This window comes from Urocampus carinirostris, chromosome 1, assembly GCF_059441175.1.
Source record: "Urocampus carinirostris isolate Australia breed hairy pipefish chromosome 1, RoL_Ucar_1.0, whole genome shotgun sequence".
Lineage (NCBI taxonomy): Eukaryota > Metazoa > Chordata > Actinopteri > Syngnathiformes > Syngnathidae > Urocampus > Urocampus carinirostris.
Window position 1 is genome coordinate 45,110,905 of NC_142349.1, and position 23,045 is coordinate 45,133,949.

Sequence of the window (23,045 nt, forward strand, 5' to 3'; positions counted from 1 at the left end):
TTTTGTGTACAGAGACCCATCGCTTAGCGCATCGGTTATCGCCTGTTCACTGCTTCACGGATTTTGAATTGAATTCTCTGTATTGTCATTGAGATGAATATGTCGTGCATTGTGTTCTGCAACAGACAGTCTACAACAAATACTATAATGGCGGCCAGTGTTGTGTGTGTGTTGGGTGGGCATGACTGCCTGCGTGAGCGTCTGTTATAGGCTGGTGTACGCTGTCAGTCAAACAGTGGTGTGGGCGCACAAGTCAATGTGACCACCAATACAAACTGCAAAGCACGCAGACGGCGAGCTTTTAGCGGTTAGTAAAGTTTAAAAGAGATCAATCGATTACATTTGACTCGGAGGAAAGTCAAAAAGCGCAAAGAAATGGTAATCACCAGCCAGTACGCCATGGATTATTTTCTGGTTCGGGAAGAGACTGAGGCGGTGTCGGGAGAGAAGGCAATCGAGGGGCCGCTGAAGCTAAGCTACAGAACCCTTAAGAGCTACCCGTGCTGAGCCTGTATCTCACCAATGCCAGATACATTACACATTAAAAGGAGGACTTGGATTTACTACTCGTGGTAAACGGCTACATTCGTGACGCTTGTATTTTAATCATCGCGGAGACCTGGCTCCATCCAAGGATACCCCATGCTAGAGTGCAACTAGCTAGCCGCTCCCTTAAACACATTCTTACAATGAAAGGAGAATCCCTCCAGTTTTGTTTCCCTTTTGTGTGATGAAAATAAAGACAATTCATTCAACCGCAATTCTATGTCTTGTGTTTTTATTTGCAGATCTATAGTTGTTATTTTGTTACAGTCGTATACTCTTATTAGGTCGGATGGCATCTCGAGGTAAGTTTGACCCCTGCGGGTTTTTATAAAGGGGCATCGCTACTTCTCTGATTTTCACATTTTGCGGGGGCTTCTGGTCCCCATTAACCATGATAACCGAGAGATTACTTACACTAGTCCTTCATTGTTGCACAAATTTTTTTACATTCGACTGGATTCTTGGTAAATGTGAAACAATTATCACTGTAAAACCCCACTATGTAAGGAGTAATCTGCAATACATAACAAAATGATTTAGAAAACAGAATTTTCTATGAAACGAAGAATAGAAACCACAGGACTGAGTTTTGTTGTCCTCAGAAACCACAGTTGCAGTCAGTCAACGGGATGCTCAGTGATTGCCCATAGTTGATCAAAATGCTCAAACCATCCATTTGCTCTTCTTCATGACCATCCGCTTCTTCCCTGGTTCCCTAGTTTTATGGTTCTTTGAAAAACATTGTGGTACAGATAATTGTACAAAAAGACCAAGACCCCTATTGAAGGCCCAAATTTAGATGCAGTTCTGGATCATTACATATGTGAAATGTCTTTTTCTCCTTGCATTCTATTTTAGTCGGCCTTTTCTGAATTTCCTGACATTGCAGTCACGTGGCACATTTCATCTCTTGAGGAATCCTTAGTCGTGGTTGGTTGCTTTGGGCAGCTGATTGGTCAGGATGTGCCAGCGCTCCACCTGCTGGCCCTTGTTCTTCAGGGAGTCGGTCCAATGGCGGAGGGCATCGCCAAGCGAATGAACACCCAAGCACACGCCGCCTAGACGGAAAGCAGAGCGGACCCCATCGTGGTTAGTCTTGCCGCAAATTGTGGGACAAGTGTGTTCTACTGTGCACTTACAAAAATGAAATAACCCATGAATTTTAAGTTTTTTAATCGTGAACTGTTTTTTTTTTGTTGATTTTATTTTAGGTTCATTATCAATTGAAATAAAATATTTGTCTTTATTTGTGTATTTATATTATACTGGTTTATTAGACAATTATCATCTTTGTATTCGTTATAGAAGCTGTACGGAATTAGGACCTTTCTTACTCCGCCATCACCTAGGTTGTGTCATTATTGCAGTTTCAATCAGCTTATTCATGATGCGCATGCAAGTACTAGCAACTCTGAGACACTCTCGAATAAACTCGTCCTTTTTCATTTTTGGGGGGTTTGGTTTTGGCGCTTTGACTCTACTGGAAGTAGGCCTTTACTTAATTTCGCCAATTTAATGCAATCCTGACGTATACATTTTTTTCAAAAAACTTGCGGGGACGTCACTCTCCAAAAGCGATCCTCCCAGCCCCCATCCTAGAACCAAATGTGTTTTGCCCCGAACAGCTCTGCTAAAAGTAAGATAAAAGCATATAAGCGCAGTGGAAAATAAAGCACAAGGGCTCTTTGAACTCAGTTGGGCGGTATTAACACATACTTGATAGAGAAAATATTTAGCTTTCAACATTTTGAGGACACCTTAAACAATGCTCCTTACCTTTAAATAAATTAATCAACGTATTTTGACGACTATAAGGCGCACTTAGAAGTCTCAGATTTTCTCCAAATTGTGCGGCTCGCCCTGTCCTGCAGTGCACCTTGTGTCTCATGTAAAGCAGTGGACGAAAGGTTGGGCGCCCGCCCCGAGACTGGGAGGTCACGGGTTTGACCCTTGGCCAAGTCGAGACGTACAACATATTTGGGTAAAATCGGCGGATTTTTTAGATCGTTTTCATTTCCAATAAAACTAAGTTCAACGCTATCCCCTTGTGACGTATAAGCGTCTTGTTTTAACGCCTCAAGCTTCCGGCTTGTGCAGAAGAGGACACGTGACGTCATATGCATTTTTGCTCATAAATACTACTGGTACTCATAAACGCTAACAGCGAATCTAACAATTTGAAAGTTATCTGGTAGAGAGGCTGAAAAGAGTTGTCCCCCTAAATACTAATTAGATCTAGAACTCCACTTTCCTACCATTGAATGCTTTCTGTGTTTTCGTCTGCTATGGTGGGTTGATTTTTACGCTATGCGGAAGAGCATAGAAACTGAGAAGCCGCGAGAGATGTGCCTAAATTCGACTCCCCTGCAAAATCTGATTCCCCTCGGCATGAACGTGCACTATGCTTCTGAAGTGTGTTGTAATTGTAGTCTGTATAATGTGTTTATAAAGGAATATTGATTGGCATGATTTAAACAAAAAGTGATCGTAGTCTATATAATGAGTTTATTAAGACATAAACAAATGTCTCCAACACCGCAGCTCTGAGAAGCATAGTTTAGCTGAGGGGGAGTCTGATTTAAGCGCAACAGAAGGTACCAGCACCCTATCATGCAGTGCACTCTATGTATGTGTTAAATACAGAAATAGAACCCACCATGTAGACTGTGCCTTTTAACACAGTGCGCCCTATGGTCGTGAAAAAATTGTAATACAATTAAATACACATAAAAGTAAGACGTTTCGTTTGGAGTGACCAATACATTTTTCATTATAACATAACATATATAATTTTTTTCTGAAATCATTATTGTTTATTCAACATTTATTTACCCATAACAACAACAATGTGACCTGTAGTTTAACATAGCTGCTTTAGATTTAGCATGTAGCCTCCTAGCATGCCAGCGCAACATTGATCAAGCGAATTAACTCTCACCGATGAAGTCGTTGGAACGTCCAATGTCGTAGTCCCACACCGTCACCTCCAAAGTTTTGTTGGCCAGCTCTGACAACGACATCTCATAGAAAAACTCCTGTGAAAAACACACACACACAGTCTTCAGTTGTCAATGTAGCAATAGATTATTTCTTATTTATTATTTTTGGACTACGGTAATTCCTCCAACTCTAGTAGTACTTGTGTACCTCATTAAATTCAGGGTTGAGGGTCTTTTTTATCACAGCAGTTTTGTATTTGGATTTTTTCTGGACATCAGGCTTCAGGTATCTGTCACCAGAACAGTAAAGAATATTGGAGTATGTATTTTCTTGATATATCATCACATTATGGTGTGTGTTTTTTTCTATTTCGTCTGCCGCTCTGCTAATTGTGCTGAGTAGAGGGCCTATTTTCACTGGCAGAGACATCATGGCAACTCAATCGACCAAAATTATTGCTTTTGTTCTTGCCAGGGCAACATCTGCTGAAACTAAATAATTATGTAGATACCTTAGACTAGAGACATCTTTGCATATCCTTTGAAGTTTATGTAAGATAAGGGATGCCTTATATATGCCGCAGAGATATCGCCCCGGACAAAATAGGTACAGACAATGTCTTCAAATTCTTGCTGTAGCTTTAAAAAGGTGCATCCCCCCTAGATACAAGAGTTTCTGGGAGAGGTCACAAGGACATCACTATCAGATCGCCTAGTCGTCTCCAGACCTGTGGAATCGGCACCCAACATGACCTTTAGCTATGCTAGATTAATCAAATTTACATTTTCACATATGGGTCAGAGAATCCATTGACGTCCATGGCTGCCAGATGAGCACAGCGTTTCACACCGACGCAAAGACCTCCACCCTCCTCATCTGGCTCATCATCGCCGCTGCAGGTCGGAGGCAAAAACTGAAGCGAGAGAAGAAGACGACCTCGTTCCTCCAGACAGTGCAGCTGCTCGTTCTCCCACTGTGGTCAGGAGAATGTCCGTCTGGTCAATCAACACTTCATTATTTTGCTCTCTACATGAGTGCCAACTTGACCTAGAAGTGCCAGAACTAACACATTATCCAGTTTTGAGCAGACATTCTGTTTTCCATATTGATTTCCCACTGGAAGATTCAAATTTACTCTAAGGTACCCACCCGCATGTCCTTATGGCAAAGCTAGGGATCCCTGGTCCTCGAGGGCTACAGTCCCTCCTGTTTTTGATGTCTACTTCCTCCAACACAGCTGGTTTGAAGAAAAAGATTGGAATAAAGCTTCTAGAGAGCTTGCGATAAGCTGCAGCTATGTTGGAGGATGGAGACCATGAAAAACGGCAAGATTACTGTTCTCAAGGTGCAGGGTTCCATACATCTTCCTTTGCAAGTCCAAAGATAGAATTGGTTGTAAATAGTTCCGACCATATTAGTCCACAACAACCAAAAGCTTTCTTAAACCAAAAAGGTCAAATAAAATGAATAAATATAGCAGTTAAGGCAGAAGAAGTTGAAGATTGAATAGCTAACGATAAACTATATAATGTTAGCCGTTCACCTCTCGTAAGTAGCAGGTTATCCCCCGCAGAGCTTCACCAGTAGTAGTGCTTGGTGATGGCAGCTGTGCATACACAAATGTACATGGGATGAAGATGTGTTTAACTAACGCTTAGTAAGTAATTTAGTGAGTGAGCAAGTATACCGGTGGAGGATGTTCCAGACACGTGTTGAAATGTTTGGTGTGGTCAGCTTTGACTCGTTTGAGAGAAATTCTTGATTCGCCGATCAATTCATTGTGCGTAAGTTTATCTTCGTCGCATACAGTCAGCCTACGGGGTATATAAAGGATGCAACAAATGGTACCCTAGTTTAAAAACATCTCTATTATTTATAGCCGGGAGTTTAAAGTTCAGACATGCTGTATGCAATGTTGTGTTTGATTATTATACTCCAACAAAAAAATTCACAAAAAAATTCAAGTCTGCAGAACATTACCTTTTTCTGACCACCCCTTACATCGATGGGCACGCCTGGAAAACTGCACTCACCTGAGAGTCTTCCTGTTCATGTCCTCATTTGTGATCCCCACGTAAGTCAGCGTCTCATTCCACACAGGATTCAGACAGTTACGGATGGTTTTTGTCTTCAGTTTATTGGCCTGATGGCAAAGATTAGCATCGGTAGCATTTTAGCTTTTACAGATTATTGCATCGAAAAAAGGTTTACGATGCAGAACCCAAGTGGGGCATTTTGTGGCTTTGTGGGTTTATCCCCCTAACATTAAAGCTAAGCTTATATAATGGGTCGTTTTGAAGACGGTTAGGGAAGCAAAAAGTTGTAAATAGTTATATTTGACCTTGCAGGCGCCAGGTAGCAGGTGAAGTTTGACATATGGGTCAGCCAAGCCATTAAAATCCATCGGTTTCAGGCCCTGTGAACAAAAACATCTGACTTTACTGTTTTTTTAAAAAAACGTCTACAAGATATAACATGGGGCTTTGCTAACCAGTTTGAACTAAATCTTGGTGCTGAATAAGGTGGTTAGGCTACAAAATTGAATCAAAGAACCATTACATATTAAGAGAAGAAATAGAGTGCTGTACGGCAAAACTCTTACTGAGCCACAAGTAGTATCCTCTAGCCGCCACCGAATTGTTCTGTGTGTCGTGTAAAAAGAAGGGGGCTGAGGACGACAAAGAGCTGATGGTGTTGTGGAGATTTAAAGTATTTTATGTTGCTAAACTTTTGGTACAACACAATTTTTGAAAACCAAAATCTTTTACAGAATGTAGTCTTCTGCAACGATGAACTCAGGAGGGGGTTGGTGATGACCATAAGCATTACAGAATACTTTAATGTTCTACATTGATGGAGAAAATATTTTGTGCCTTTACGTTACTTGATTCTTTCTTCCCTCCTTTACAATTTAGTTCAGTATTAGTTTAATGGCCTTATCATATAGATATTGTTTCACCATTAAAAAATAAAAACGTCAATTTGAGTCAAGCTGAGTGCTTTTTATCTTTACAAAATATCTTTGTCGCAGCCAATGGGGGAATGACAACCCGGGCGTGGGGAGACAGGGATAGGAGGCAGAAGGTGTACTCATAAAAGAACATTACAGACTCTAATGGTTACATGTCTTTTTAGAATGGAGTTGTAATTTACTTGACTACATTGGTAATTTCATCTTTCTTTGCAGTGAACTAAGTAGTTCTGGCTTATGGTGGAAGTATCTATCTATCTACCCTGGTCATATCCCTCGAGAGGGGTGACCGACAGCAAGACAAACATATACAATACCAAAGAAAATAATAAAGGAAAAAGGAGCATAAAACACACACAAATTTTTTGGGACCATGGCCATAGCAAATGCCCAAACAAGTTAAGCTCCTCGGCACCCAAGTTGGTCATGCTTTCGTCCCTCCAGTTGAAACGAGAATGGTGAAAGTATAATGAAAGGAATCTTTGGAAAATGTATCCTCTCGACCAAAAGTTCAAGAAACCTTTATCGATATTATGTTGTCACATCAGTGTTATAGCATTTGTTTTCATTGTTATATCATTGTTGACTTCATCCCAAGTCATACTGTATTCCTTCATGTCACATTTTTATTTTATATGTGTCGTACCTTGGCTCGGATCACAGTGCAGTGCAGCTGATTGGTCACCTGCTCGTACCTCACCTCAAACTCCAGGGTTCCTAATGTCGCTGCGCAAACAAACGCATACATTCAATGAGTACACTAATGAGTACTGCCTGGTTTGAAAATGTAAACTTAACTGGAAGACATTGCCAACTTGCAATACCGCAACAGAGTCAGACACATTATAAAAGACTTATTTCACCCCAGCCAGCACCTCTTTGACTTTCTAACTTTTGGTAGACGCTAAAGGTCATTTATAACAAGGACTTACAGGCTCTAAGAATTTTTTCCCAGAATGCGGTTGCCATGGTGCCCAATTGGCCCCGCCCGTGTGGTGCGAGCTGCGGCTCGTTGAGGGATTGGCTTTCTTTCTATATTAAGCTCAGCACTATCTTGCTTTTTTGTCAGCCCGTCAAACGAACTTCTGCCCTACAAGACGTGGGTTCTAACTCAGTCCTGTTTTCCTGGTTATATCTTCAGTCCGGTATTGTTCCCATTTATTTTTATCCTGTTTAATTTCGTGTTCCAGTTTTGTGTCCGTCTATTTTGGTCCTATTTCTTATTTTCTCCAGTTTTCGTTCCCGTCTAGTTTCTCCTGCTAGTTATCGATATGCTGATTTGTTGTCAATCCTGTCTGTCCCTTCCTGTCCTTCCACGCCAGACCAGCTTCCTAACGTGCATGACTCCACATTTTCCGTAAAATAAAAAGCTTGTGTGAGAACGTCACACGATTGGGTCCTGTTCTGGTTCGTGACACCTATAGCGATAGCACAAAAATTCTCCCATGGAAATATCACAAAAATAAAACAACATTAACAACTACAAAAAAAAACACAGAACCTCAATAAAAATCCATCCATCCATCCATCCATTGTCTTCCGCTTATCCGAGGTCGGGTCGCGGGGGCAGCAGCTTTAAAAGGGAAGCCCAGACTCCCCTATCCCCAGCCACCTCCTCCAGCTCATCCGACGGGACCCCGAGGCGTTCCCAAGCCAGCCGAGAGACATAGTCTCTCCAACGTGTCCTGGTCCGCCCCCGGGGCCTCTTGCCGGTGGGACATGCCCGAACACCTCCCGAGGGAGGCGTCCAGGAGGCATCCTTATTAGATGCCCGAGCTACCTCAACTGGCTCCTCTCAACGCGGAGGAGCAGTGGCTCTACACCGAGTCCCTCCCGGATGACTGAGCTTCTCACCTTATCTCTAAGGGAGAACCCAGCCACCCTGCGGAGGAAACTCATTTCAGCCACTTGTATCCGGGATCGAGTTCTTTCGGTCATGACCCAAAGTTCATGACCATAGGTGAGGGTAGGAACGTAGATCGACCGGTAGATCGAGAGCTTTGCCTTTCGGCTCAGCTCCCTCTTCACCACGACAGACCGGTACAGGGTCCGAATGACGGCAGACGCTGCACCGACCCGTCTGTCGATCTCCCGTTCCATCCTACCCTCACTCGTGAACAAGACCCCAAGATACTTGAACTCCTCCACTTGGGGCAAGACCTCCTCCCCGACCCGGAGGGAGCATACCACCCTTTTCCGACTGAGAACCATGGCCTCGGACTTGGAGGTGCTGATCCCCATCCCGGCCGCTTCACACTCGGCTGCGAATCGCTCCAGCGAGAGCTGAAGATCACGGCCTGAGGAAGCCAACAGCACCACGTCATCTGCAAAAAGCAGTGACGCAATGCTGAGGCCCCCAAACCGGACTCCATCCCCGCCAAGGCTGCGCCTAGAAATTCTGTCCATAAAAGTTATGAACAGAATCGGTGACAAAGGGCAGCCCTGGCGGAGCCCAACACTCACCGGGAACGAATCCGACTTAGTGCCGGCAATGCGGACCAGACTCTGGCACCGGGCATACAAGGACCGCACAGCCCGGATAAGACTCCCGAAGCACCCCCCACAGGGCCTCCCGAGGAACCCGGTCGAATGCCTTCTCCAAGTCCACAAAACACATGTAGACCGGACAGGCAAACTCCCATGCACCCTCAAATACCCTGAAGAGTGTATAGAGCTGGTCCAGTGTTCCACGGCCATGACGAAAACCACACTGTTCCTCCTGAATCCGAGATTCGACTTCCTGGCGGACCCTCCTCTCCAGTACCCCTGAATAGACCTTACCAGGGAGGCTGAGAAGTGTGATTCCCCTGTAGTTGGAACATACTCTCCGGTCCCCGTTCTTAAAGACGGGAACCACCACCCCAGTCTGCCAGTCCAGAGGCACTGTCCCCGATGTCCACGCGATGTTGCAGAGGCGCGTCAACCATGACACGCCCACAACATCCAGAGCCTTAATGAAGTCCGGGCGGATCTCATCGACCCCCGGGGCCCTGCCACCGAGGAGTTTTTTGACAACCTCGGTGACTTCAACCCCAGTGATACGAGAGCCCAACCCAGAGTTCTCAGGCTCTGCTTCCCCAGAGGAAGACGTGCCGGTGAGATTGAGGAGGTCTTCGAAGTACTCCGCCCACCGATTCACAACGTCCCGGGTCGAGGTCAGCAGCGCTCCATCGGCACTATACACAGTGTCGATGGCACACCGCTTCCCCCCCTAAGACGTCGGATGGTGGACCAGAATTTCCTCGAAGCCGTTCGGAAGTCGGCTTCCATGGCCTCGCCAAACTCCTCCCATGCCCGAGTTTTTGCCTCGGCAACCGCCAAAGCCGCATTCCCCTTGGCCAGCCGATACCTGCCAGCTGCTTCCAGAGTCCCACAGGCCAGGAAGGCCCGATAAGACTTCTTCTTTGTTGGCCAGCTCTTCAGCTTGACGGCATCCCTCACCGCCGGTGTCCACCAACGGGTCTGAGGGTTGCCGCCGCGGCAGGCACCGACTACCTTACGGCCACAGCTCCGATCAGCCGCCTCGACAATGGAGGCGCGGAACATGGTCCACTCGGACTCAATGTCCCCCGCCTCCCTCGGGACATGGGCGAAGTTCTGCCAGAGGTGTGAATTGAAACTTCTTCTGACAGGAGATTCTGCCAGCCGTTCCCAACAGACCCTCACAACACGCTTGGGTCTGCCGGGTCGGGCCGGCATCTTCCCCCACCATCGAAGCCAACTCACCACCAGGTGGTGATCAGTTGACAGCTCCGCCCCTCTCTTCACCCGAGTGTCCAGAACATGCGGCCGCAGGTCCGACGAAACGATGACAAAGTCGATCATCGAACTACGGCCTAGGGTGTCCTGGTGCCAAGTGCACATATGGACACCCTTATGTCTGAAAATGGTGTTCATTATGGACAGACCATGACGAGCACAGAAGTCCAATAACGAAACACCACTCGGGTTCAGGTCAGGGGGGCCGTTCTTCCCAATCACGCCCTTCCAGGTCTCACTGTCATTGCCCACGTGAGCGTTGAAGTCTCCCAGCAGTACGAGGGAGTCCCCAGGGGGCGCACTCTCAAGCACACCCTCTAAGGACCCCAAGAAGGGTGGGTACTCCGAACTGCTATTTGGTGCATAAGCACAAACAACAGTCAGGACCCGTCCCCCCACCCGAAGGCGGAGGGAGGCTACCCTCTCGTCTACCGGGGTGAACCCCAACGTACAGGCGCCGAGCCGTGGAGCAATTAATATGCCCACACCGGCTCTGCGCCTCTCACCACGGGCAACTCCAGAGTGGAAGAGAGTCCAACCCCTCTCGAGAGGACTGGTACCAGAGCCCAAGCAGTGCGTAGAGGTGAGTCCGACTATATCTAGTCGGAATTTCTCAACCTCACACACCAACTCGGGCTCCTTCCCTGCCAGAGAGGTAACGTTCCATGTCCCAAAAGCCAGTTTCTGTAGCCGGGGATCGTCGCGCCAAGGACCCCTCCCTTGGCTGTTACCCAGCTCTCTGCGCACCCGACCCCTTTGGCCCCTCCTACAGGTGGTGAGCCCATGGGAAGAGGGTCCCACGTCCTCCCTTCGGGCTGTGCCCGGCCGGCCCCCGTGGGTAAGGGTCCGGCCACCAGGCGCTCGCCAGCGGACCCCAACTCCAGGCCGGGCTCCAGAAGGGGGCCCCGGTAACCCGCGTCCGGGCGAGGGAAATCGAGGACCAAAGTTTTGTCTCATCAATAGGGGTCTTCTGATCTGCGTTTTGTCTGGCCACTCACCTAGGACCTGTTTGCCATGGGTGACCCTACCAGGGGCTTAAAGCCCCCGACAACATAGCTCCTAGGATCATTGGGACACACAAACTCCTCCACCACGATAAGGTAGCAGATCAAGGTCATAAAAATGAAGTTAGCAAATTAGCTTTGCTGAAAGTTCAAGCGCTTTACATCGGTATTTTCAAATTCCTCTCACTTGTCCTTTTTATGTGGTTTTCTAATGTAACGTGAAATTCTAATCATAGTAAACTCTAATTTGAAAACTATTAGTGGTGTTAATTTTTGAACATTTTGCTAAAGACCTCACACACTACTTGAGCATGTATGCCACAGTACATAACAGGGATGTCAAACTCAGTTAGGCTCTGGTGCCAGAAAGTATTGAGCTTTATCAATTACATTACATATAACCTACCGTACATACTATAACCATGAATGACAAGGGATATTTCCAAACAAAACGTATTTATTCACAAACAATGGGGAAGAAGATTTTTGTGTTTGGCACATAATACAGTTTTACATCTGAACCAACTCACTACACTGTACAAACTCAACACTGCCCTCCAGTGACCGGAGAGATCATTGGTTTGAATTTATTTTAAAATATCATAACTTTTAAAAGAGATGATTTGCCTATATTTTGACATCCTCACGCATTTTTAGAGAGTTGGATTAAATCATCCAACGGGTCATCTCATAGATCAGGAGTGCCAGAACTCAAACCACACCTTTGGTAGTGGGCCAAACAGGATAAATATTTATTGAATGCACTTTCCATTTCTAAAAAAAGAAAATAAATAAATACAAATTTAAAATAGTCAGGAATATTATTCCAGGATAAACTAACTCAAGCATTAAATGAACTAAAAACCGTTGCTCTCCATATAAATATCTCCTGTCAAAACTAAAAAAATATGAAAAAACGGAAAATATAAATAAAATTTGTGCTTTTCACTTTGGGAATTTGCTTTAGAGAAAAACATCTTCGAATTCTTCTTTAACTCTTCAACTTTCTGTATATTTTATCTGGATTCAAGGTTTTTCAGCTTACTCTGAAGTTTTGTCTTGTAGTGCCATTTTACATTAAATTCCTTAATTACGGCCACAAAATCATCACTAATAAGACGCACGGGTTTACCGGCAATGTCAGTTAACATAATTTTTTCGGCCATTGTGGTTATCCGAGTATAATTTGAAAGTTATTAAGGTTTCATAGACCCGGGCCATTATAGTAGCTGTATATAAAAGGATTTCACTGGCCGCATATAATTGTACGCAGGGCCGGATGTGGCCCGCGGGTCGTGAGTTTGACACCTGTTGTAGAAACACACACACACACGCACACAAACTGAGCCTCACTGCAGTCATCGCTGTCCGAGCCGATCCCATCCACCGATGTGTCTGCGTCCGCACTGCCTCCGCCGCAGGCAGTCTCGGAGCGGCTGAGGGCCGATGTTGGGGTCGGTGAGGTTGGTGAGCGGCGAGGAAAGTAGTCAGAGATCTGGCGGATGGGTCGGATGGGGCCGGGGCACACATCAATAGCCATGTGCTCTCGGATTGAAATGCTCAGCTTTTTGGTCCTCCTCATGCTCATTGAGGCACGCTTGGCTGTCAATGGAGACCACCTTATTGCCCTAAAAAACTCCAAGAATCATATTCTTCGAATGTGAAATTAATGCTAAACAAAGAACAGAAAAGACCAATTCAAAATAGGATAATCATGGACCAATTGTTGTTTCTCAACATCAGTCCTTTGAAAAGCCAGTTTAATGTCTAACTATATTCTCTCCCCAATAATGAAATTAGTTATAATAACAATAATGATAATAAGTCCAAATCCACTGTGTAATCACTAGGCTACTCGTGATCTAGATGACATAGAAAAGGCCATTACAATTTATCTCATCGTCATACAATTTTTACTCAAGGTGCCCCTGTGTATAGAGTTGTTTTGACTAAACTATTTCCTAAAATGCTCCGGTTTCAATTCCTGTTACATCCAATGTTGAACAATTGATGTCAGCGATATATTTGTCTTTTGATTATCTCTGCTTAATTACGGGGATACACTACTATGAGACCTCAATATAACGCGCACCCAAACTTTGAGGGTTTTTGGGATGAAAAGAAAATGTGTGTGCTTAATTATAAATACAGTAAAGGTATTGGCAAAAGAATAAGGCTTTATTTTTACTTATCTTGCAGCTGGGTACCAAACGTATGCGTGCGTACGTATGTGTTTGTGCGTGTGTTTGTGTGTGTGTTTGTATGTGACTTATCAACTTCAAAATTTCTGAACGGATTTTTGTAAAAATTTACACAGCTGTACTCTAGTCCTCAGCGATTGTCCTTATCTTGGTTTCGAGTCAAGGCACCCCCAATAATACAGACAAAAATGCTACACATCTGCTTTTCAGTGGTCTGATTTTATGGGGTCTCTAACGCTTTCCTGCAGCCAAATTAGGTAATGCAGCTCCCGACCACCAACCACTTCAAGTAGCCGAATACAATCTTCTACCCCCAAGCAATGCCAGGCAAACTGCTTGTTTGTTATAATTATCAATCCCTATTTTATTCATATACGTGTATTCACAAACAGTGAACCATGAACAGATCTAATGTTATCCAAATACAAGATTATTCGACTGCATATTTAGATTTTCAAAATAAACAAAACTGAAATTCTTGATAGCTGCAGTCTGAGAACTGACGACCTTTTGATCAAAATGGACGCTCCCCATAGACCATCTGTCAATCATAGACGAAGGCCCATTGAAGCACGGGGAGTCGTCATACAGTATGGCATCTATCAACATGCTAATTGGTTCAGTAGTTCTGCTAAAATGCTGCAGCAAGATTTTGTCTCTGTTTTGAAGTTCCATGACCAGTAAATCCTGTAAACCTGCTAATCATGCCTTCTAGGATCTCATGAAAGGATCCACTCTCGCCTCTCAGCTCTCACTGTGTCTGTCGCCCGCTCGTATCGCGGACAACACTCCCAGGTTCCCCATATCCGCTTCCTTACTCATTTTCACTCTCTCTTTATCCTCTTTTCACATGGCCGAAGCTTCAAATCCTGATTGACAGCTCTGTGCATGCTCGTGTTTGTGCATATTTGAGCAAATGTTGTTGATTTTTCTGCACCTTCTACTGGTTGAATTATTCCATCCATCCACCTATTTTCTGCACCGCTTATCCTCAGTAGGTTCTTGGGGGCATTAGAGCCCATTCCAGCTATCTTCGGGCAGTGGGGAGGGGAGACCCTGAACTGGTAGCCAGCTAGTCGCAGGGCAGTTGAATTATTATGCAATGCAAACAAATAAACTCCCGTTTTATTTGGTAAATATAATCTAATTTCTCTTCCATCCATCCATTATCTGCACCGCTTATCCTCATTAGGGTCGCGGGGGTGCTGGAGCCCATCCCAGCTATCTTTGGGCAGTGGGCATGGGACACCCTGAACTGGTTGCCAGCCAGTCGCAGGGTAAACAGACAGGCAACCATTCACTCGCTCATTCAGACCTAGAGACAATTTGGACCGGCCAATCCACCTGAAATGCATGTCTTTGGAAAATGGGAGTCCCCGGAGGAAACCCACGCAGGCACGGGGAGAACATGCAAACCCCACACAGGGAGGCTGCAGTAGCTGGACTTGAACCCTGAACCTCTGCACCGTGGGACTGTGCGCTAACCACCCAGCTACCGTGCCACCCTCATTTACCTTGTTACTTCGTTTTTTATGTTTTATTACTACCTGGATGTGTTTTTTGATCAGTGAGATGGGTTTTGATAACCATTTAGGGCTCACTCTAATAATTTCTTAATCAGGAGATTATGTCAGTTGCATGAGCAATTCGAGCTATGAGCACGATCCTGGAAGGAATTAAGCTCATAATGAGGACTGAGTAGATCATTTCTTACTCATGCCATTGGCTCTTTAACTCCACCCGGGAGAGTAAAGGCCCACATTAAACCACACCCCCACATTGCATATTACCCTATTTTTATTACAGTGTGTATTTTATGTAGCATTATTCAAATACTCTATATCAACATGTTACATTGGGTATTTATGTATTATATTTATTTTGCTTTATTATTGTTTTATTTTCAACATTGCTGTAAGTGTGAATTTCCCTATGGGGATGAATAAAGTATCTATCTATCTATCTATCTATCTATCTACCGTAAATTTCGGACTATAGAGCGCACCTGAATATAAGCCGCACCCACCACATTTTGGGAGGAAAACCGATTTTGTACATACACAAGCCGCACCTGTATATTATCTGCATGCGCCCACATTAAAAAATGCAACACGAACACAAAATTAACCCATACCCGACACAGTCCATAAATCACAGCCGGCAAAATGAACGGAAAATGATACCGGTACTTAAGGTTTGATGCAGACCTGGGAAAGAGACTTTGTCATATTATTCCAAAACATGCTAGCAACACACTCGCAAAGTGAAGTTTACGTGCAGTAGCTCTGTTTCCTTCTTTATCGGACTGCTTGATTGCGTTTAGCTTGAAAGTTGCGTCATGTGCCTTTCTTTTTGCAATTTGCATGATGAGGATTAGCTATGCTAATTTAATTTGTGCACAAGCTAAGAAGTTGCAGTCTTCCTCGGCGCATATATTACACCGGTCCAAATCTTACATTTTGTACTCGAGCGCCGCTGGCGGCCGTTAGAAAAATTACACAAATTGGCCGCATCACTGAATAATCCGCAGGGTTGAAAGTTTGAGGAAAAAGTAGCGGCTTATAGTCCGGAATTTACGGTATCTATTTATCCCAGTGTCTCTTGCTCTCTCTCTCTCTCTCTCTCTATCTATCTATCTATCTATCTATCTATCTATCTATCTATCTATCTATCTATCTATCTATCTATCTATCTAATCCAGATATTTTTTCTACAGTATGTGTTTTATTTTTATTAAATTAAAGTTTACGCTGCTGCTGGGTCAGTTAGTTGTCAGTAAGAGAATATGGTACCGTGAGCTTCAGGCAATGGACTTTGTCTGATGTGATGTCGGTCACTTTGTGCTCGAAGATTGGTGTACGCACTCGATTACAGTATTTAATGCTTAATGTGTGTACATAATAATGTCTAATTTGTTTGAAATTAATGGATAATTTTTTTGTATGTGTTTTGCAGTCCGTTCCGGAGCCTTCACTCTTAAAAAAAAGGTCTACTGGTGATCCCAAGAGCCAAGAAGAGAACCGCAGGTTCGAGAGCGTTCTCCATTCGGACCCATGTGTTGTGGAATGCTCTGCCCCCCGAAATTCGATCTGCAACCTCAGTGGAACTGTTTAAATCTAGGCTTAAAACACACTTCTATTCTATAGCTTATGAATGACCTATATTTCCCGTTGATGACATCTGTGTATTAATTGTTATTACAACATCCATTTTGGCCTGGTCATCCTGGAAGAGGGATTACCTCATGTGCTGTCCCTTCTCAAGGTTTCTTCATTTTCCTCATATTGAGGTTTTTGAGTTTTTCCTTGCCCTTATCCAGGTTTCAGATCAGGGATGGTGTAATAATAGTCTGTTGTTTGCAATAATCTGTGGTCTGTAGAGCCCTTTGAGACTACACGTGATTAAGGGCTATACAAATAAAATAAAGATGGCAAACAGTAAATAGATAAATATTCATGGTAACCAATGCAGCCTACATTTACTGGCGTGAAGTTTGTAAGTTAGTGTAGCCACTTTACTTGCATTTTCTTTGAGTATATCACTGCACCTTAATTAGTACATGACAATCCAGTATATCACGTTTATGAAACTCGTGTTGTAATTTCCAGATGTTCTTCACCAGAGACTCTGAACGAATGGAAATTACACCACTCGTTTCATAAATTTGATGTACTGGATCACTCATTGTATATCCTCGATATACCATTATCCCTCACAAATCTGAATCTGTATGTAAGTGTAGTTGGTATGGGGCTTCTGACTTCCTCATAGATCGCCAACATTTTGCATTCACCCTTACATGTAAAGCATCTTCGGACATCTTGATGCCATGAATTGAGACCCTATTCTACTGACTTTTAAGATAAATACTGCATTATCCGGAGTAAATTATACAGCTAAGCTATCAGGAATATCGACTCAAGAGTCACTCGCTGTTGTTGTTTCCGCCGCCATATTTGCTTTGCTTGTGATACATGGATACCGTAACTATTGTGGGCTTGACTTAGTGCTCGCTGCCAGATGTATGAATTGATATGTTTTCATGGTTTTTTGAGGGTTTGAGCCCAATAAATGCATTACAATTTGTGTTCAAATTCCATTTTTCAATATTTTCATACTTGCTAAATGTTTATATTTGAGTGTTACTATTACTTTAAGGCTTCCAGACCAATCCTCCTGCATGAATTGCTTAATTCTTGATACAATTTTACATAATCGATGGGCGATTGTATTTCCACTTAAAGGACCTTAGCCTTTCCGTGGCGTTCCTTCATGAGAACAGTACTTTTTCGATATTTTGATTATTAGCCTTGCAGAAATGATCTGAAATGATCTGCATTTATATAGCGTTTTTCAAGTCAATGACTTCCCAAAGCGCTTTACATTGTGCTTCACATTTCCCAATAGCGGCCGTGATATGTCCAGCCATGTAAGGCACTAACCTGCTTATTGGGGGTATTGGGGGTTCAGTGTCTTACCCAAGGACACTTCGACATGTAACACGGACAAGCTGGGATTCGAACTGGGATTCCTTAATCCTAAAACGATCGCTCTACCTCCTGAGCTATTGCCGCCCCAGATGAACTACAATGCCACAAATCCAATTCCCCTAACCTCTTTCCAACCACTGACTCCGCCAGCCAACTCCACTCAAAAAACTGCCCCTTGGGGAGGGGACTAGATTTTCCAGCTGTATAATAGAGATTTGAAACCCCAAAGTGTTCACATGTAATCCAAAGATTAACGATTCGCATCAGTGTGTCAGTCTCTCATGCCAGGAATTATTTCACTGAGTGTCTGGAGTGAAATGTTATTATCCACAATTCTAATTATAATCATAATTATAATCAAGCAATTAGAGAAATCTATTTTAAAAAGCCTCAACAGGGACTCACTGGCCACTGGACCCGCCTTTGGTGACCGTCACCTCATCACCTTTTAAAAGCAGACGCGCGAATAGCTTTCTTCCTCTCTCTTCACCAGCTGTCTTGCTCTCCACGTCAATGGCCGTACGCCCTCGCTCCTGCAGAGCTACTCCACAGCAGGGGCACACGCACATGCCTAGATCAAGATGGCTGGCCGAAACCTCCTGGCTTTGGGCCGGGCCAACCCCAGCCACGTGTATAATTTCTTACAATTTGAATGAGTTGATTTTCTTAAAGCCTGTTTTTTGACCAGTACTGTCAACCTATTACAGAACATCCCTAGACTAAATATAAGGCTGTGTCCAATTAATTCGAGTGGGAAACCGTGAGCACTACTTGCTGGCCGAATCGGTAACCACTGGATAAAATTCTTAAATAATAGTTTGTCTGACCTTCGTCCAGCTGCAGATGGATGTTGTAAGAAAAGACACCATATTTAAGCATTTTGGGGCGTCTTACTTGTTGAATCTCAGTTTAGCTATTTGTTTTTTTTTTAAATGAGGACCAAAGAGGACATTTCTTTTTTTTTTTCTTTTTTTTTTCCAGAAAACGGCAGTGCCAAACCGCTCATTTTGAGTCTTAAGTACTAACAAAAGCATTTTGCATTCGTGGGAAACATATGCTGTTGTCTCGCTGTACCCAGATTGACAATTTCATTGAATGCATCATATATTGGAGCAGTCTGCAGATTGCATGCTTGACACACAACAACGTTTGGTGTTGTTTTTTAATTGAACTGAGTGTGAGTATACGAGGAAGTGAGTGTTGGTGTGTTTGTGTTGAGAGTATGTGTTCATGTTTGGGAGTCTATTGAGTGTGTGTTCTAATATGTGAGAGTATGACTTACCTTATTCTGGATAACACTGATTATGCTGATGAAGTTAAAACAAGAGTAGTGCTGGTCCAGCTGCGAAGGGTGTCAACTATGTAACAGGTGGAGATGGAGGCAGGCTACAGCATCCATCAAGTAAAGCAGTGAGGGAGGGGGGAAGCAGACGGTGGCAAGTGACCCCCTATTTCTCTTCAACACGTTGTGCTCCTCTCTTCATTTTCTTTTTATCCTGTGAGGACATTTAAAATTCTTCCTTTTATCATGACTCCCCTCACCATTACAATCCCCCCCAAAACAGCAACACTCCCATCTGCAGAAGGGAGGTGAGGGGATCGGGGTGTCAGAGTAAATGTAGCATTTGTCGCCGTCCTCCTCTTCTTCCTTTCTGTATAATTTGTGCTTAATGATAGTTAATGATACTAGTACGCTTCCAACAGACTCACAAACACACAAAGGCATAAACACACATACTGGCAAATAAGAGTCAGCTCATGCCAAAAATGCCCTGAGCTCATAAAAAGTACTTCACTTTTAAATACCGATTTCACTGTATATACCTTAACTGTATATGCAACAAGCAAAAAGTTCTCTCCTCACATTTGTATGCGTGCACGTGTTGTGTGACGATAGTATTTTTAAAGTAAAGCCGATTGACCCATTGATATGTATGCTTTATCAATCCTGAGTAACTAAAATTCATACAGGTCAAGCATTCAATAATAGTGTTAAAATACTAACTGTAGAACAGCACTCAGAGTGTTGAAAACAACTTCGCTGGTCTCATCACTGCACACAGGCATGTGCCTGGATCTTTGTTTTGGTCCCATTATTTATGTGAAACAGTCTTACCAGGGGATATTTCTCGAAAGCAAGATAAGGGATTAAGCTAGGATATGTTTATTCCAGTATGTTGGCTGAATTTAGCCTAAACTCGGTTGCATGAAAGAAGGTTAGATTTAGCTCAGTTCAGTTCATTATGGTGATTTATTCTCTACAGCTAGCCCAGGAGAAGATCGTCAGTTACCTTAACAAGAGCTGTCTCAGTAGAGCAGGGTCTCATACTCAATCGAATTGGGGGCTGCTGAAGCTAGGATCCAGGTGATGTTGGGCAAAATTGTGTTTTCCACAAAAACAGCGCTGATAAAAAAACATCCCGCTGTTCTTAAAGGGATAGTGTTTTATGTTTGTCCACTAGATGTCATTGTGATGAGTAGTGCAATCAAAAATGAGTCCAAGGAAGACTTCAAACTAGGGAGACTAAAAGTGAGAAAAAAATTTAAATGTTTATTCCAATTATTACCCAGCCTTTCTCAACGAAAGACAATAAGAAGGGAAAAAACATTAATATTTTTGAAGGAATAACAAATAGGAAAGAAGAAATACATTATTGGTGCCCGAATGATATTTAGTAAATACTAGTACTAATACTAGACTAGCTCTGTTGTGGGCAAAGAGCTGGACAGCCTAACAACAGTAGCTGAGAGACGAGCACTGAAAAAGCTGAGGTCAATCATGGACAATCCATCGCATCCACTACACAGCATTATCTCCAGACAGAAGAGCAGTTTCAGCGACAGACTGCTGTCACTGTCTTGTACTACGGACAGACTGAAGAGATCTTTTCTTCCTCATGCCATGAGGCTCTTTAACTCCACCAGGCAGAGTAAAGGCCCACATTAAACCACACCACCTACATTGGATATTACCGAATCTTACTGCTATATGTATTCTGTGTAGCACTATTTAGTTACTCTATATAACACGCTACAGTGGGCATTTGCACGTCACACTAGGTATTTGTATATTGTATTCTTTTGGCTTTATTATTGTACTGTTCTCAGCTCAGGGATGCTGCTGGAAATGTGAATTTCCCTTCGGGGATGAATAAAGTATCTATCTATCTATCTATCTATCTATCTATCTATCTATCTATCTATCTATCTATGTATCTATCTATCTATCTATCTATCTAGTATTATAGAATTAATAGATAGGTAAAACTAAATTAATCTTGTATTATTACTGTAATTATGATGATTATTATTATTACATTCATGTGACTATTATTGTTATTATTAGTAGTATTATTGGTATCCAAATAATCTAAATGAGCAGAAGCCCTATGCAGTCAATAGATGGTTCAAGCTTATAAGTAAACTTATTCTAACTGGAACGACCATTATGACTATTATGTTAAGTTGTTTTCCACTTCCCAACTACTATTCAAAGTGAACAAAGACATAACGCCAGAGAACATACAAAAATTATTCACACGTATAGAAGGAAGCTATAACTTTAGGGGATATTGTAACTGTAAGATCCAACCGGTGAGAACCACCAGGAAAAGTATGCGTGTGTTTGTATGTGGACTTAAAATTTGAACCAAATAACAGGATTAGCTCAAACAATGTCCAATAAATAACCTTATTATCATTGCATGTATGACTACTATGTTTATTGTTGTTGTTGTTATCAATATCATTATCAACTATACGTCCATTCTTATTGCTATTGTTCAACATTGTTATTAAAAAACTGTCACCATTATATTATGCAAATCCATCACAATCTGGACCGATATTTATAAACAAAAAACTATGAGGTGAATAAATATGTTGGTGAGTATAGTGAAAGGCAAACCAAAACTAAATATTTGGGGATACAATCACATAGATATATATCTTAAAAAGAACACAAAACAGACATATCATGCAAATCTAATAGTAAGGGCAGGCAAGTTGGAGCTTGATGCTGTAGGCATCTAGCTCAAGCTCCCATACCTTGTCTTTGTAATACACAGATCAGGACACTCAAGAATGCTGGTCCTGCTGCAAGGGGGCAAACCCCCTAAGGTAGAAGGTCCAAAGATACTTGTATGATGGACAAAACACACCACATGGCATCCAGTTTTACAATGAGCACCCAAGAGAACTATTGCTATCATAAAAGATACTCTAATCATATAATATCCTGAAAATGTATGGAGATAACAATGATGATAATGATGGTAAAAAAAGGGATGGAAGTAGTGATGGTGTTGATGATGAGGATGATAATAACAGTGTATCCACAGAGCCAATGTCAATGTGTATATTCATAAGTTATTTTTTAAATAATACACAGGGGATCTAGATATGGGGGTACGATTTAATAAGCATATGCTTCTTCCTACTCCCTTTAGAACAGGTAAACATTGTTTTTGTTTTTTCGATTTGTTGATTTGTTTTAGCTTTTGTCATGTTCGAAATAAAGGTTTCATTCTCTCATTCAAGTTTTAATGAAAAGAAGCAAAAGAGTAAAATCGGAATAAAATGAAAAGTAGGGGAAAGGGAAAGGGGGAAGGAAAATTGAGAAAAAAAAAAGAAAAGGGAAAGAAAGAATTTTTCTTTTTTAAAGACGTAAACAGGGGAAATACAGTATTCTCTTATTTATTTTAATTATTTTATTGTTCTCTTTTTTATTGTTCTATTTGATTTTCCTTTTTGTTGAGTTTTACTTTTTGTCTTATTTGTTTTTTACTTGTCACTTTTTTTAAATTTCTTCCTTTCTTTTTTCTTTTTTCTCCTTTTCTTTTTTATTTTCTTATTTTTCTTCTCTAAATGTGTGTTGTTTTTCGTTCCTTACAGCTCTTTCAACGATTTGAGTTGCCGACCCCTGGATTAGACAAACAGTTTTAAACTTTTGTACAACATGTACCAGCGGCACGGCAGCTGAGTGGTTACCGCGTCCGCTGCACAGTTCTGAGGTCATGAGTTTATTTTCAGCTACCAGTCTTCCTGTGCAGAGTTTGCATGTTCTCCCCAGGCTTGCGTGGGTTTCCACCGGGCACTCCGGTTTCCTCCCACTTTCCAAAAACATGCATGTCAG

The 23,045-nt window shown here is 42.7% G+C and overlaps 1 protein-coding gene across 1 annotated transcript; it reads right to left on the reverse strand.

Annotated features, from left to right (window-relative positions):
- Positions 1-138: 138 nt before the first annotated feature.
- Positions 139-19,330, reverse strand: doc2a (double C2-like domains, alpha). The gene is made up of 11 exons (XM_088341415.1): positions 19,194-19,330; positions 12,574-12,848; positions 7,104-7,183; positions 5,828-5,902; positions 5,520-5,629; positions 5,174-5,300; positions 5,030-5,092; positions 4,269-4,459; positions 3,694-3,775; positions 3,485-3,581; positions 139-1,604 (listed from the first exon to the last, which is right to left on the reverse strand). Exons 2-11 carry the CDS (start codon positions 12,806-12,808, stop codon positions 1,468-1,470), a joined length of 1,197 nt encoding a protein of 398 aa, XP_088197541.1. The 5' UTR covers positions 12,809-12,848; positions 19,194-19,330; the 3' UTR covers positions 139-1,467.
- Positions 19,331-23,045: the final 3,715 nt, after the last annotated feature.

Excerpts from the sequence above, each read along its gene's own strand:
- doc2a (XM_088341415.1), bottom strand. The coding sequence starts at position 12,808 with ATGAGCATGAGGAGGACCAAAAAGCTGAGCATTTCAATCCGAGAGCAC. Across the intron at positions 3,776-4,268 it reads TCTGACCCATATGTGAAAAT|ATACCTGAAGCCTGATGTCC; the intron begins GTAAATTTGATT and ends TTCTGGTGACAG. Across the intron at positions 3,582-3,693 it reads TCAACCCTGAATTTAATGAG|GAGTTTTTCTATGAGATGTC; the intron begins GTACACAAGTAC and ends TGTTTTTCACAG.